Consider the following 16,417-nt stretch of genomic DNA (forward strand, 5'->3'; position numbering starts at 1 on the left):
AAACTGAGAGGAATAATAGAAAGGTCTGAAAGGGAACCCGAGAAGAATAAAAATGTAACAATAGAAATGTTTGAGAGAGAAACTGAGAATAATAGAAAGGTTTGAAAGAGAAACTGAGGAATAAAAGGGACTGACAAGGAAACTGAAAGGAATAAAAATATAATAATAGAAAGGTCTGAAAAGGAAACCGAGAGAACAAACGTTACCATGGGCAGAGGAGTCATTATCGTCGTCCGACTGGGAAGTCACAGCAGAAGACTGAGTGGCCTCTCCGGTATCTTCCTCCTCCTCTGCACTGACCATCTGCTGCATCTCGAGGTCCTCCAGGTCGTTCGAGAGGTCCATGTTCAAAGTCAACCCCTCCAGCTCCCTCTGGACATGGGAGTCACAGAACCCCATCATCCTGGGGCCTACCTCTGTGCTCCCATGGCTGTACAGGCAGTCCCTGGGTTACAACAGGTTCAGCTTACAATGTTCTGATGTTACAACGCTTTTCAAATATATTCATCAGAAATTACTTCCCAGTTTATGACACATGTTCCTGAGTTATGACACCTACGACATCGATTTGATGGAAGAAATATGGCTCCAAAATGGCAGAATGGTCAAAATTTAGAGTTTTTTTTATGAAAAACTCGATAAAAATGCAGGTTCCATCGTTTTCAAGACCCCAAAAGGATTAAAAGTAAGGTTTCTAAGGCTTTCTTACGATTTTCGATGGTCTCGGCTTATGACGATTTTCAGCTTGTAGCTGTGACTGACATCCTGTGTAAGGGGGTGACAGAGAGGCATCATTTGAGATTGGCGATAAATAAATAAATCAATCAATCTGTCTCTCTCTTCAACTTGGTCAGTTACATATGCTCCAGTTTTCAAACCCTTTGAAAGTCTAGAAAAGTAGTCACTGATTTGTTTGTTTCTCTCTCTCTCTCTCTCTCTCTCTCTCTCTCTCTCAGGTTTATTAAAGTCTGTTGACTCTATCCATAAGGTTTTTCAGATGAAGATTTATAAAAAGATAGAAAGATACAAAGAAAGATAGAAAGAAAGACAAAAATAAAGAAAAAAATAAAGACATAAATATAGAAAGATAGAAAAAAGAAAGATAAGAAAGAACAAACGAAATAGAAAGAAAGAATTATAAAGATAGAAAAAAGGAAGAAAGATAGAAATAAAGTTTTCATAATAAAACTAATATTGTAATACTTACCTGAACACCTGAATTAGCCCTGGTCACAGACCAGCCCGAACTATATTCCCATAATTTTACCCACAAAGTGGGTAACTAACTGTCAGCGTTACCAACGCTACAGGTAAAATCTTGTCAAATGAGTTACCTGAGGTACTGTTGACAACGCTGCTGCAAATACCGGCAGGCAGAGGCCAACATCCCCAGTTGAATCACTTACTATCAAAATTGAAGTGGGGAGGAAGGTGGGAATCATTCACGTGTTCAGGTAAGTATTACAATATTAGTTTTATTATTAAAACTTCATATTGCAATACACTCCCTGAACACCTGAATTAGCCTGATTAACAAAATTTTAATGGAGGTAGGATCAATCTAATTCAGCCCAACCTGTCAACAAAGAATAAGCAGGTAACTATCAATCAGTGCTTTCGGTAAAGAGACATGCTGGAGAGTACTTTGATCGACAGTCAGGTCAGTACTGTCTCAGTCCAACAACCTCCCATGTGGCTTTTCAGAACCTCTCATGTATGGAGGAGTGCGATGAGCCTCCCATGTGGCTATTCAGAGCCTCTCATATATGGAGGGGGAGTGAAGCAGAGTGCAGAGCCACTGTCCCTCCGGGAGACCCATCAAGTTTGCAGCACGCCCCTATTTACAACCGCAGAGATGGTAGCTCACCGATCTACTCTGCATAGGATATCTGTTTAGTCATACACTCACCATATCAATTGATGCTTTCGGTGAAGAAACATGCTGGAGAGTACTTTGATCATCAGTCAGGTCAGTACTGTCTCTGTCCATTGACCTCCCATGTGGCTCTTCAGAACCTCTCATGTATGGAGGAATACGATGAACCTCCCATGTGGGTAATCAGTGCCTCTCATGTATGGAAGGGAATGAAGCAGTGTGCCAAGCCACTGATCCTCCGGATAAGGCCCGACAATCGACAAGCAAAGAAGTATCTCAGCGCTGATGAAAGAGCCTAGCCTACTAGAGAACCCCTTGGACTCTCGTAGGGAAATTATATTATCAAAGACTAAGATACTTAAAAATGTACTTAAACCTAAGTTCATGTGATTATACTATTACTGCTGCCTAAGATTCTAAAGATTAAAGGAATTCCTCTATCTGGTTAACCTAAGAACCTCCGCACTAAGAGCATACCACCTCAGCTAAATGAAAGCACCCTACATAATAGAGTTAGCTGCTACACACGGACTAAGAGAATAACCCTCCGACGAGGCGAATTGAACACTCTAAGTAAAAGGAAGTAAACATTGAGTCGGATTTCCAAGTAGCCACCTCCAAAATAGAAGATACTGAACAATTCCTTAGCAAGGAAGACGAAGTGGCAATATAGAATCCAAAGAGACATTTTATTTAGAAGATATTCCTTTCAAGATATACTGTCAGAAAATGACAAATTTTCACTTTTTAATATTTTAAAATTCCTTAAATTTAATCATTTATGTGATAAAATATAAGATTCATAGAATAATTTATAATATATTCCTAATTAACTTAAATAGTTCTTAGATTAACATATGTCGCTAGTTTTAATTAAATTCTTAGAGAGTTTAAATAGCTTGTCTAATCTTTCGGGCCAGCCCTAGGAGAGTTAATATTAACTCAGTGGTCTGGTTAAACTAACGTAAAAAAAAAAAAAAAAAAATACTCTGAATACTGTGCGCTCAGGGTAATACAGAGCTTGAAGATGACGAAGAAGAACCCTGAGAAGCCTGGGAAATCATCTCCCTCAAAAAGAAACTAATTGCAATCTTTGACAGTGGTCAGGAAGGATTCCGCGGAGAGACGAGAAGTGTACACAGGCGCGGACAGAGTTTCTCAAGCATTAAGTCTATTTATAAGTAGACTTTTAATGCTCGCACCAGACATAAAGACATCTCCGCTGGATCGGTGCTAATGAACTCTTGCAGATAAAAACCCTAAACAAATGAGGCAGAGGGTTAACCTCTGTCTCGATCTTCACCACAAATTCCGGAAGAGACAAATACATATCATTTCCTGCCTAGGAAACCAGCCTAGAAACTGCCTGAAACTGGCCCACCTTTGAAGGCTGTAGTTAACGCCGTAAGAAAAAGCCCCTTCTCAAGCAGTTGTCTTAACGTTAGAACTTCCGACAAATCCCACAGAGGAGCCCGAGTTGGTAAGAGAGGACGTTTAATCTTAAAGGAATGTAATAAATCACGGATGATCATACTACTAGAAATTTTCAGAAAGGTGGAAACTACAAGTACTGCTAAGCATTGAGCGGTAGCCAGCAATAGCCGAATATGAAAGAACCTTGACTTTCTGAAGGAATAAAAGAAAATCAGCTGTTTTGGCTATGGAAAGTCTAGAGATGGAATGACCTTCCTCACAACACCAACTTCTATGCATTGTCCAGCTGACCTGGTAAAGCTTACGGTTGACTTTCTCAAGCTGAAAGAAAGCTGTCTAGACACAGCTTTAGAGAGTCCGGTCTATCTAGCTGTTTGCTCGGCAGTAGTCTGCAACTAGGTTCAGCACACGAGGGTTTGGATGATAATGGTGAAAATGTGGTTGTCTGAGATCTTCCGCATGGGAAGGAACATCGGAACTTCCATAAGGAGCTTAGGAGTTCCGGAAACCAAGGGCGTAGGGCCGGCAAGGAGCTATTAGAGTCATAGACGTCTTGACACTCTCCCACAGTTTCCTGATTACTTGATGAATGAGACCAAATGGCGGAAAGCATACACCTGCATGTGATTCCAATTTTGTAACATCGCAACGGTGCCTATCGACATGGGGTTCACCACTGGTGAGAAATGAACCAGAAGATGATGGTTTAATCTTGTCGCAAAAAAGGCCACAGATGCTGGCCACTTCCGGAGAACTTGACATACTACTTCCTGAGCCAAAGTCCACTCCCCCCAATACCTGATGAGAGCGACTTAACGAGTCGGCCAGTACGCTGAGACTCCCCAATACAAGTTGGGGAAGAAGAGACACTTTCCGTTCTTCGCACCTTCTCAGGACTCTCTGTGTTATAGTACTGAGTTCTGTTGATCTTGTTCCCACCCCAGGTTCTTCAGATATAACACAGCAATTACGTTGTAGCAAAACAGCCTCTATTCTGTTGTGCACTACGACTGAAAAACACCTGAGGGCCTCCTTTACAGCCCTAAGTTCCCGAAGATTTATTGACTCCTCTCGTTCCCGAACCCTCCAGAGGTCTGAAGCCTGGGTTTCCCCGAAGGCTGCTCCCCAACCTTGATCTGAGGCATCTGAGTACAGGTGAACGTCGGGAAGAGGGGAATCGATAGACCTTCCAGGTGTCAGATGCACTTCTTCTGATCACCACAGAAGATCTGACAGGCAAGAATTGCCCCACACTATAACTGCATTCTTGTTGCGGAAGTCCCAGCGATTCCTGAGACATACCTGAAGAGAAACGCATCTGGAGACGAGACCCTGGAATTAAAGAGAGAGAGAGAGAGAAGACATTCTCCCTAAGAGGCTTCTTCAAGCTGATACCGGCTGTTCCCTGTTGGACTGGCACACCTCTACTTGTTGAAGGACCGACTGGATCCTCTCCAGGGTTGGGAAAAACCTCCAAGGAAGAGAGAGAATCCTCATCCCTGAAAGGTTATAGATTTTGATGGAACTAAGCAACTCTTGGCAAAGATTAGACGAATTCCTGGTCTCTTGCATAGATTCAATAAGAAGTCCCTCGCCCTTACTAGCTCCTCTAAAGAGGAGGCAAGGATCAGCCAAAGGCTTAATACTTCAACATTCTGTACCCTCGACGATGCATAATTGCCAACACCGGAGACATGAGTTAGAAGCAACAAAGTTCGTCATACTGGCCACATCACCTGAACCCTGAGCAGCCACACAAATCATAGCCTCCTGTGATGCTACTGCTGACGACGACGACACGAAATTGACCATAGAGGAGACATCCTCCTCTCTAAAAAGACTGTTGCAGAGCGCAAAAGGCGCCCTCAACAGAACCCTCTTATGTATGTCCGGATAGTGATGCAGACGATGATTTAAAAAGAAGTCCCTCCTCTTCTTGCCAAAGAACGTTGTACAGCCAGCCGAAATGTTAGCCTGGTATGCCAACCCCATCGAAACCGAAGTGATGAGGATGTCAAACAGTACAGGATCGGAGGGAGAATATCCACCTTGTTTGAGAAACCCCATCAACCCAGACAACATCCACATAGAGTGGGACAACCCAGTGAGTAAAGGATGAAAATACGGAGTTGTGGAAGACTCCACAACCACCTGTGAAGCATCTAAACCAGAAGCCTGAGAAACTACAGGACCCATTTAAGGTGCTAAAGAAGACAGCCCTCCAAAGATACACCTTTCCTCAACCCCGAAGAGAGAGAGGGAGCCGCTGAAACTCCAACATTACAGGACTGAACCAATGAAAATTCTTTGCTCTGCTGAGTTAATAGCAAAGAAAACAGAATGAGTGAGAGAAGACTACGAAGAGCCCTCTGAAGAGTGACCCGATAAAGAAGACTGTGTAAAGACATTGGAAGAAGGCTTAGAAGAAATCGGGGAAAAAAGGAAAACTCAGAAGCAGCAGAAGAGGCCACAGTTTTTAGAGAAAGAAACTAGACTGACTCTGTTCCCCCCTGATAATCTTGACAGACATCATTAGCAAACTGAGGAAAATTCTTCAAGAAGTGATTGTGAATATTGGAAAAGTCAAAATTGAAAACATTGCCTCACTAGCAATCTATAACCCTGTGACAAACCTAACAATTCTGCATTATATTGAGCCAGATTGAAAACCTGATCACCAGAATTACCACCACCGCAAGACGAACCAAACTCATCTGCCGAAGGAAAAGGAACCTTCAAGGACAAAGGAGAATTCTCCAACACTTCAGAACCCGACAAACCTGAAACCACATCCGAACAACGAACCATGGACTTAGAAACCTTCTGCTGTAAAGAACTCGAAGCAGGAAATAAAACAGAAGATGGATCCAAAGACGAAGTCGTCACGCGAGAAACCCCAACCGAACCTGAACCTGAAGAAGACTGCACTTTCCACTTCTCTTCCTGAACAATTCCTAGCCTATTTTCCCCTACTCGTCTGTGTCTTACCTAACTCTACATCAACCTCAGAACTTACACCTTGAGTGGGAAAGGGGGAAATTTGCTGCCAAAACTGCCTGCTCTGCGCCAGGGGCCGGCAGAACCCACCTTCGATGCTTGCGGTTCTCTATGACCCATGGCACCCGTTAGGGCTGGTTCTGGAACAGGCAAGGGGGCTGAAAAAGAATGATTAGAATCAACTATGCTACTACTATCACTATCTCTATTCTCTGTTAACTTACTCATCAGGCTAGAAATAGGTTAGACATACTGGATGATAAAGTGTCCTCTAACTTCTTGAATAACTCTGAAACTAACGCTTCCTTACTACTGATTGTAACCCTACAGCTGGTCCTGACCTGTGCTCACTCTTCGAGGCAAAGGATTTTCTGTTTCAAATAATCCTCCATTTGATCTACTGGCCAACACCTATACTCGTCACATCTCTGACTGATACTACACTGAACCTTCCTACATAAAATACAAACAGAATGTCGACCGTGTTTGAGGGTACTCATCTTACGCTTGCAGGACGTGCAGGACCGATAAGCGGAGCATCTCCGGCAGTAGAAGGCTCAGTCGTCGAAGCTGTAGACAAAGTGGAAGCAACGGCGCTAGCAGACGGCGACGTCTTCTTGTCTGATTTATCCAATCGAGTCCAAAGTACTGATCCAAAGTCAAAACCGGGAGAGAAGTTCCAAATCCAGTCAGTAAAGCGAAAAACCAGGAGAAAGGTGTTGAAAACAGTCCCAAGTCGTAATTTGATATCCAAATTCCTTAATGGGCTGAGTCGGGCTAAGTGACCAAAGTTCGCCTGATGTGGGACACACCCACACAGCGAACAAATAATAATTGGGGATGTCGGCCTCTGTAGGCCGGTATTTGCGGCTGCGTTGTCAACGGTACCTCAGGTAACTCATTTGACAAGATTTTACCTGTAGCATTGGTAACGCTGAAGGTTAATTACCCACTTTGTGGGTAAAATTATGGGGGACATAGTTTGGGCTGGTCAGTGACCAGGGCTAATTCAGGTGTTCAGGGAGTGTATTGTAATAGACAGAATGATAAAAAGAAAGATAGAGAGAAAGACAGAAAGATATAAAGAAAGAAAAATGGATAAAAAGAAAGACAGAAAGAAAGAAAGAATTAAAGAAAGAAAGAAAGATCAAGAAAAAGAACGAGAGAAATAAAGAGAAAAAATAGAAAGAAAGACAGAAAGAAATTCCTCAACATAAACCTGTGTGAGTCAAGAATGTTGTTTCAGGCTCTTACTCTAGGACGGTGGTTCTCAATCTTTTTATAGTGACGGCACCCTAGCTAATGTAATCATTACCGTGACACCCCTTCTTCACCGTCCCACCATATCGCATGAATTAACTTCTTAATTAATGAATAAAGTTATTATCCATACTCAAACCAAAATCAGCACACCGTACATACAGAAATATACTGTATAAACAAAGAGCATACCAGAAGAATTAGATAAACATAATTAGAGTAGACGCACTGATACTAATTATATGAAGACTTCTCCAAACTTTTTTTTTTACAAATGTTCATTCAGATGATCTAGCCAAGACAAAATTCATGACAATCTTGTGGCACCCATAGGCACTGTCTGTGGCACCCCAGAGTGCCACGGCACCCAGTTTGAGAATCACTGCTCTAGGAAAACATTTTCCCACACTCTTTGCAAGCTAATGGCTTCTCCTCACGTGGATTGTCACATGGGTGTTGAGATTCGATTTCTGGGAGAATGACTTCCCACAGTCCTTGCACATGAACGGCCTCTCCCCTGTGTGGATCACCATGTGGGTCTTGAGATTTGACTTCTGGGAGAACGACTTCCCACAGTCATCGCACACAAATGGCCTCTCCCCCGTGTGGGTCACCATGTGGGTCTTGAGATACAATTTCTGGGTGAATGACTTCCCACAGTCATTGCAAACGAAGGGCCTCTCCCTCGTGTGGATCTTCATATGGGTCTTGAGATTCGATTTCTGGGAGAACGACTTCCCACAGTCCTTGCACACGAAGGGCCTCTCTCCCGTATGGATCACCATGTGGCTCTTGAGATTCAGTTTCTGGGAGAACGACTTCCCACAGTCCTTGCACACGAAAGGTCTCTCCCCCGTGTGGATCTTCATGTGGGTCTTGAGATACGATTTCTGGGAGAATGACTTCCCACAGTCCTTGCAGGTGACGGGTCTCTCCCCCGTGTGCATCACCATGTGGGTCTTGAGTTTCGATTTGTTGGAGAATGACTTCCCACAGTCCTTGCAGGCAAAGGGCAAGGCCATCTCCTGTCTGTGGATTGCCGTGTGAGCCTTGAGATGCGGTTTCTTAGAGAACGATTTCCCACAGTCTTTGCATATAAAGGGCCTCTTCCACGCATGGATCGTCATATGGCACTCGAGATGCGATTTCTGGGAGAACGACTTCCAACAGTCATTGCATCTATATGGCTTCTCCCCGGTATGGATCCGGAAATGTCGTTTCAAGTCGCTCCTCCAGGTAAAGGCTTTCCCACATTCCCTGCACACGAAGGGCTTCTCCTTATCAACTTCCTTTCTAATAGGCAGCAAATTGCCCTCATCTCCAGATGCTGAAGTAAAATCCTCACAGTGATACTTCATGTCACCATCAGATTCATAACACACCTCCACATCCGTCTTGATTTCCATCAATGGATCCACAGATAGAGAGGCACAGCTGGCTGGAGCATCGCCGTCAGCTAAACCTATACTTTCGTGCTTGACGAGAGACATCACTACTGGATCCTCAGTCTTGCTTTTCAAAGGTTATCCTTTGACATTGTTTGTTTATTTATGGAAACCAACCAACTTTTTTCACTTTCTACTATTCTTATTTACTGCTTCTATCACTTTTTTCTATTTATTATCTTATTTCCTTCAATTTCTCCTTTCACTGTTGCACAAACCTGATACCTAGAATTCTATATTTCCTATTTTTGGAACTTATTCAACACCTCACAGGAATTTGCACTTGAATTCATTGCTGGACCCCATTCATTTCAAAAACCTTGATGCCCCAAACTGACAACGTCTTGTTCGAGGGCTGAAACTCTGAAATATGAGAAGGTAAAAGATTATTAGGAAATTTTACATAAAACTGAAGCTTTTAATTTATTGTTCATAAGAAACCCATCAATCATACTGAGCCCATATTGCAGTCATGATTTCCACATACACTGATTCCCAAGTCTTCCAGATGAACAATTGTCCAAACATCAGTGTCTGTAAACCAACAGTTTACTGGAACTAGTACTTCACTCATTCAGTTGTGTCTCACAACACCCTCCATTCTATTCTGACATCATCTTGCTGTCGTGAAACCTGTATTCCTGAAGTACTCACTGAATTAACCCTTAATCGCCGACTGGACGTATTTAACGTCGACTAAAATTGTCTGTCGGGTGCCAAGTGGACGTAAAATACGTCGACTACAAAAAGTTTTTTTAAATATTCGCGGAAAAATAGTTATTGGCCTAGTTTGCGAAAGATTTTAAATCACGCGCCTTGAGGGATGCTGGGAGTTCATAGATCACGCTGTTGTTTTGTTTACAAGCGTTACCCAGCTGCGAATGCGCGAATTTCTTTCTTCTCGCACTACAAAGCATCAGCGACGCATCGTCGGAGAGCGATTTCTTGACGCATTCGTGTTTTGCAGAACTTTTGCGAGTGTTAGCGTATTTGTTACGCAACAGGAAGTTTGCAGAGATGTCCCAACGTCGTCAGGACCGTGAAAGGTGCGTATTGCCTGTCGGTAGTGAGCGTGTGAGGCGAGTTTTAGATTTGGATGCTGGAGAGGGACCAAGCACCCAAGGTGACCCAGCTTTTTCAACACCGTGTTGTGTGGCCACGTGTGAAGGGCGAAGGGGGACCAAGGACCACATCCTGTGCCTTTACGACCCTAGGAAGCATCGGGGTGTCCTGAGGGGCATCCGTAAGCATTTGGGAGGCCTCCAACAAAAGGACATTGATGAGTACTTGTTGGAGCTCGATCGAGAGCAGGTGGAAAGTCCTCATTTTGATGGCAGTTGGTCATCTAGTGACGAGGACATCACGCCCAATGTCAGTGATGACGAGTATTTGCCCCAATATCCGTACGAGAGCCACAGCAGGAAAGTGAACTGGAGTTCAGTGGTTTCAGTGCCTATGAGGGAGAGTCTGAGGAGGAGGAGGAGGAGGCACCGATTGTGGCTGGTGGGGACGAGACAGAAAGTGATGGTGAAAGTGAGGGAGATGGGCCAGTGGGGAGGGTGGGAGTGCAAAGTCGTGCGTGTGCGCGCACAGGCCCGTAGAAGGTCGCAATGTCACGGCAGCTTAGGTGAAGGCCGTTCGTCCGAAAGTGATGAGGGGTGGTTGGAGGACCCCACCCCACCTAACATACACCCATTCACGGCAGCACCTGGACTGACCGTCCCTGTGCCTCTCACTGCACTGAGGTTCATTCAGCTCTTCCTTACGCGGGAATTGCTGGAATACCTCGTTGCAGAGACGGCGGATTACGCTCGGTACTGCCGTGAGGAACTGCAGACGACGTTGTCGTATCGCTGGCGGGGCTGCAACCTCATGGACATGGCGCATTTTTTGGGGCTCCACATTTTCTTTGGAATGATGCCTGCTGCCGACGTCAGGCAATATTGAGGCGGAAATTTTTTACGCCCAATATGCCCGGCATTGTGCTCCGTGATAGTTTCCTGGCGTTGGACAGGTATTTCAACGCCTTCAACCGAAGGGCCATACCTAGAATAACCCCGATCGCCTCATCATAGTCCGCCCAGTGTTGGACTACATTCCTGAACGGTGCCAGTTTCTCGTGGTTCCTTCCAAGAACCTTTCTTTGGATGAGGGATGATGCCATACAAAGGGCGTCTAAGTATAAAAAGTGTACAACCCCAAGAAGCCAAAGAAATATGGTGTGAAGTTATTTTTTATTACGGAATCCAACACTGGATACGTCGTGGACTTCTCAGTGTATTCCGGGGTCTTCTCCACGCTGCGTGACACTGTCTTTGGTCTTGTGGATTGTTTCCGTAACCAGGGATACCACCTGTTTATGGATAATTATTATAACTCGGTAGCCTTGGCCCAGGAACTGTATGAAACAGGTGTGCATGTCAGTGGTACCCTTCAGCTGGTGCGTGGGGCCCTGAATGTCCTCAAGAGGTTCGCTAGCCAGCCGCAACATCTGGCAAGAGGAGAGACAGAGTGGCGGCGGAAGGGAGATGTCTTCATCATCTGTTGGAAGGGGGTCCGACTCGTGCCCATGATTACGACAAGTCATGAGCCCATCCAAGAAGAGGTCATTCAGCGGAAGAAGACACGTCGGCAGGGCTGAGTTACGTATGAGGAGTTTCGTGTCCAGCGGCCTACCGTCATTGGGCACTACAATAGGCACATGGGAGGAGTTGATCTCTTTGATCAACTCATCCAGTATTATCCCTTTGCCAGGAGAACCAGGAGGTGGACACAGAAGCTCCTCAAATACCTCCTTCAGTTGGCCCTCCGGAATGCCTACATCCTCTACTGTGGGTACAATTCCGACACCCGGAGGTTGTCCCACATCCAGTTTCTCGAGGTGGCCAAGAATGCCCTCATAAACTTTAATCCTGAGGAGTGGCCTTCCAACACCGCCCCCTGCCCCGAGCTCCAGATCTGCCCTGAGAGGATAGGGCAGATGTTGCTAGGAGGGCCAACCTCGATCGTCCTGCTCCTGCCGACGCCACCCCTGCTGCCGCCACCCTTGATGATGCCGCCCCTGCTGCCGCCGCCCTTGATGATGCCGCCACCCCTGCTGTCCCTGTCCCTGCTGCCGCCCTCCCTCACATTCCAATGTCCCGTCGGGTAGTGGACCCTGTGTGTCGGCTGCAGGCAGGGGATCACACACTGGAGCTCCTAGAAGGGCGTAAGCAGAAACGGTGCCGGGTGTGCCATATGAATGGCAGAAGAAGAGACACCCGATTCATCTGTCGCACCTGCAAGGTAGCACTTTGCAGGTTCGGGGAGTGTGACCGCAAGTACCACACTGCGGTCACATATTGGAGTGCGCCTATCCGAGGGACACTGGAGGGCGCAGGGGACCGCTGAGGGGTGGCCCATCTGCAGTAAGGGCGCGCGTCTCCCTCCTCCACCTGTACCTCGTCATGTCGAGAGGAAAAAAATGCAAGACTCTTCAATGGAGGAGGGAGAAAACAAGAATAGAACGAAGAGTCAGGATTGCGAGTGATTATTCTGCATTGATTTTATTAGTTTTATATTTATTACAAGTTTTTATATATCTGTATTTATTGGTGTTTTGTATATTATTTCATTTTATGCAAAAAAAAAAAGTTTTTCACCTGCATTCATTTTAGTTATGTATTAGTCAAAATAAAAAAATATTATTAGTTATGTGTATGTATGAATGTGTGTATATATAATAAAAATATATATATATAATATATATATATATATATATATATATATATATATATATATATATATATATATATATATATATATATATATATATATATATATATATATATATATATATATATATATATATTTGGGTATTTTTGATAAGCAAAAAATCTAACATTCTAGTGATATTCAATCATTTACCTTCATTTTACAACAAACGGGAAGTCTCTAGCACAATATTTTGATTTATGGTGAATTTTTAAAAAAAACTTTTTCCTTCCCTCTGCGCGCAGTAACTGCTGAAAATCTCAGAATTTCTGTAGTCATCTTGTCGTAATTTCGTAATTTTCGCACCGTTTTCTATTAGGGCTTACATAAAGTGTTATACATGAAAATGTGCACAATTTCATGTAGAATACAACAAAAATAACTCATGGTTGTAGCTTTTATCAGTTTTGAAATATTTTCATATAAATCACGATAAGTGCCAAAATTTAAACCTACGGTCAACTTTGACTCGACCGAAATGGTCAAAAACTGCAATTGTAAGCTAAAACTCTTACATTCTAGTAACATTCAATCATTTACCTTCATTTTGCAACAAATGGGAAGTCTCAAGCACAATATTTGATTTATGGTAAATTTTTGAAAAAACTTTTTCCTTCCCTCCGCGCGCGGTAACTGTTGAAAATCTCAGAATTTCTTTAGTCACCTTGTTGTAATTTTTGCACCGTTTTCTATTAGGCCTTGCATAAAGTGTTATACATGAAAATGTGCACAATTTCATGTAGAATTCAACAAAAAATAACTCATGGTTGTAGCTTTATCAGTTTTGAAATATTTTCATATAAATCACGATAAATAGAAAAAATTTGACCTTCAGTCAACTTTAACTCGACCGAAATGGTTGAAAACTGCAATTGTAAGCTAAAACACTTACAGTCTAGTAATATTCAATCAATTACCTTCATTTTGCAGCAAACGGGGAAGTCTCTAGCACAATATTTCGATTTATGGTGAATTTTTGAAAAAGACTTTTTTTACATCCCAAGAATTTAATTCATGCATCATTTTGTGATAATATTTTCTGTGTTGCTTTGATCGTTTTACAATTTGTTATATACCAAAATCATCGCAACTTGTGTACAATACAACACGCAATTGTAAGCCAAAACTTACATTCTAGTAACATTCAATCATTACCATTCATTTTGCAACAAACGGAAAGTCTCTAGCACAATATTTCGATTTATAGTGAATTTTGAAAAACTTTTTCCTTCCCTCCATATTGGAACTCTGCTAAAAATCTTAGCATTTCTTGAGTCACCTTGTCGTAATTTCCAGACCGTTTTATATTAGGCGTTGCATGAGTGTTATACATAAAAATGTGTGCAATTTCATTTTAGAATACAACAAAAAATAACTCATGGTTGTAACTTTTATCACTTTTGAAATATTTCCATATAAATTACATTGCGTAGAAAAAATCGAACTTCGGTCAGCTTTGACTCGACCGAAATGGTCGAAAACTGCAATTGTAAGCTAAAACACTTACAGTCTAGTAATATTCAATCAATTACCTTCATTTTGCAACAAACGGGAAGTCTCTAGCACAATATTTCGATTTGTGGTGAATTTTTGAAAAAACCTTTTTTTACGTCCGTGCATGACGAATTCATGCATCATTTGTTGATAATATTTTCTCTGTGTTGCTTTGATCGTTTTACAATTTGTTATATACGAAAATCACATCGCAATTTAATTGTACCAATACAACGAAAAAATAACTCATTACTTTAACTTAACCGTTTTGCTCACAGAGCGATTTGTAAACAATTATATATGAAATTTTTTTGCGCTGTCGTATATCTGTATTTATATATGATAATGGTATTTTTTCATTTCTGATAGTTGCATACTAAACTGGGCATTCAAAAAGAGCCAAAAATGAACTCTTAATCTCTTAAAAACCCCGGGCGTGCTGTGATTTTTGAAAAAAACTTTTTTCAGCTTCGTACTCACTCCCGAACGCCGCCAGCATACGGCAGACGCTTTTGTAAATAGAGCTCGACGTTTAAAAGTTAATAATATACTGTTAAATAAATGTGAGATGTTAAGATCATCAGTAATAGATTAATTAGGACAATTAAGACCAAGTTCTTGCATTTTGTTTTTCAACAAAAACATTTTTAAAACATAGAAATATACATGATCAAAATAGCTTAATACAGTGAATTTTAACAATAAGACCATAAAATACATTTCATCATATCGATCTTGAAGAGGGTTACTTTTTATTGTTACTGATCGTCACATCAGTTTGCAGTCAGCACCTCTGAGGACGGTCGGGAGATAAAGATTCGCAAGTGTTGACGCATCACCACAACAGACTGTTGTGGGATTTTCACTCTACTATATTATTAAGTTGGTATTATTTGAATTATGTTTTCATGAAGGAATTATTTATAAAACAAAGGTAATTTTGCCATCAGCAGTCAGATAATCACGATCATAGCAACGTTCCGACTTAATGCCATCGTGACATATGTCATCGTGGAACAGAAGTAGAGGGCTGTTATTGGGTAGCAGATTCTATGGCAACCAGCCAATAATCAGGTTTCAGTTGTATTCTGTCTGAGAAAGAACTTTTGCTCAGAAGCTGCTGATGACACGAGTGCGTATGTTTTGAATACAAAACATAGTTTAATAGTGTATGTATTTTACTGGGTACATGAAGAATTGGATGAATTCCTTCTTACTTTTGAGATGAATCTCTTCTTATTACTTTGAGTGCAAATTGTTAGTTCAGAGATTCTTCAGCAAGAAAATATATATTTATATTTATATACATACTTTTTTTGCTTCAGAAGATATTTATTAAAGCTGTTGACATACCTTTAAACAAAATTCTTCTCTTTAATCTCTCGAGGATAGAAATACGCTGCATAGAGGGAGCTGGCAATTTTCTCTCTCTCTCTCTCTCTCTCTCTCTCTCTCTCTCTTATTTGCTATGTAAACACAAGTATTGTTCAGTAACTCAGCTTTTGTCTTCATCAAGTTTACTTTTTCTTTCTAGAAACCCATACAAGCACATCGTACTAATAGCTACCAGTCAGGCGGTAGATAGGTAAAACTGTTAATGCAGTGATTGGCTACGATACTTCCTACCATTCCAGATATGGCGTTTCTGTGATAGAAGGATGTACCATGCGCAAGTTAAATTGATTTCAGTTAAAAGCATTTTTAGTTCAGTACAGTATAAATACAGAACAGTATATATAAAATAAAATACAAATGAAAAGGTCTTTATTTATCTTTGGTAAATAAAAGGAAAACAGTAAGCGACGAGCCGGGGAAAGTAACTATCTGAAATCGTGGTCGAACTTTACGTATTTTAAAATCGTCTGACCCTCTTTGGTGTCCGTCATATCTGATATCGGATTAATGAGGTCTAGCGTAATGAGGGTCGACTATACTCATTAAAGGTTTATGAAAATTTAAAATTTATTAAAATTTTAATATTTAGTTGTTTTAAAATTCACAAAACCCTGAGGGTTTCATATTTCTATTATTTACTTTTTATATCTCATCAAATTGATTCTGACTCTTCATGTACATTAGATTGGTATTACTGAAATGTAATAGATTGACAAAATTTCCTTCATTGGCAGCAGATAGGTAGCTTCTTAATGCTCGGTGA

At 41.8% G+C, this 16,417-nt stretch overlaps 1 protein-coding gene across 5 annotated transcripts in view; it reads right to left on the bottom strand.

Annotated features, from left to right (window-relative positions):
- LOC136855157 (gastrula zinc finger protein XlCGF57.1-like) overlaps window positions 1-16,417 on the bottom strand; it is a 52,869-nt gene that overhangs the window by 17,495 nt on the left and 18,957 nt on the right. For 3 of the 5 annotated variants that reach the window (XM_067132063.1, XM_067132065.1, XM_067132062.1), the window contains exon 2: window positions 207-9,375. In XM_067132063.1, the coding sequence (XP_066988164.1) occupies window positions 7,987-9,057 (1,071 nt within the window). In that variant the 5' untranslated portion in view covers window positions 9,058-9,375 and the 3' untranslated portion in view covers window positions 207-7,986. The remainder of the gene's footprint in view (window positions 1-206; window positions 9,376-16,417) is intronic. The other 2 variants (XM_067132064.1, XR_010857930.1) reach the window with 2 other exon arrangements.

The sequence above is a fragment of the Macrobrachium rosenbergii genome, chromosome 30 (assembly GCF_040412425.1).
Source record: "Macrobrachium rosenbergii isolate ZJJX-2024 chromosome 30, ASM4041242v1, whole genome shotgun sequence".
Lineage (NCBI taxonomy): Eukaryota > Metazoa > Arthropoda > Malacostraca > Decapoda > Palaemonidae > Macrobrachium > Macrobrachium rosenbergii.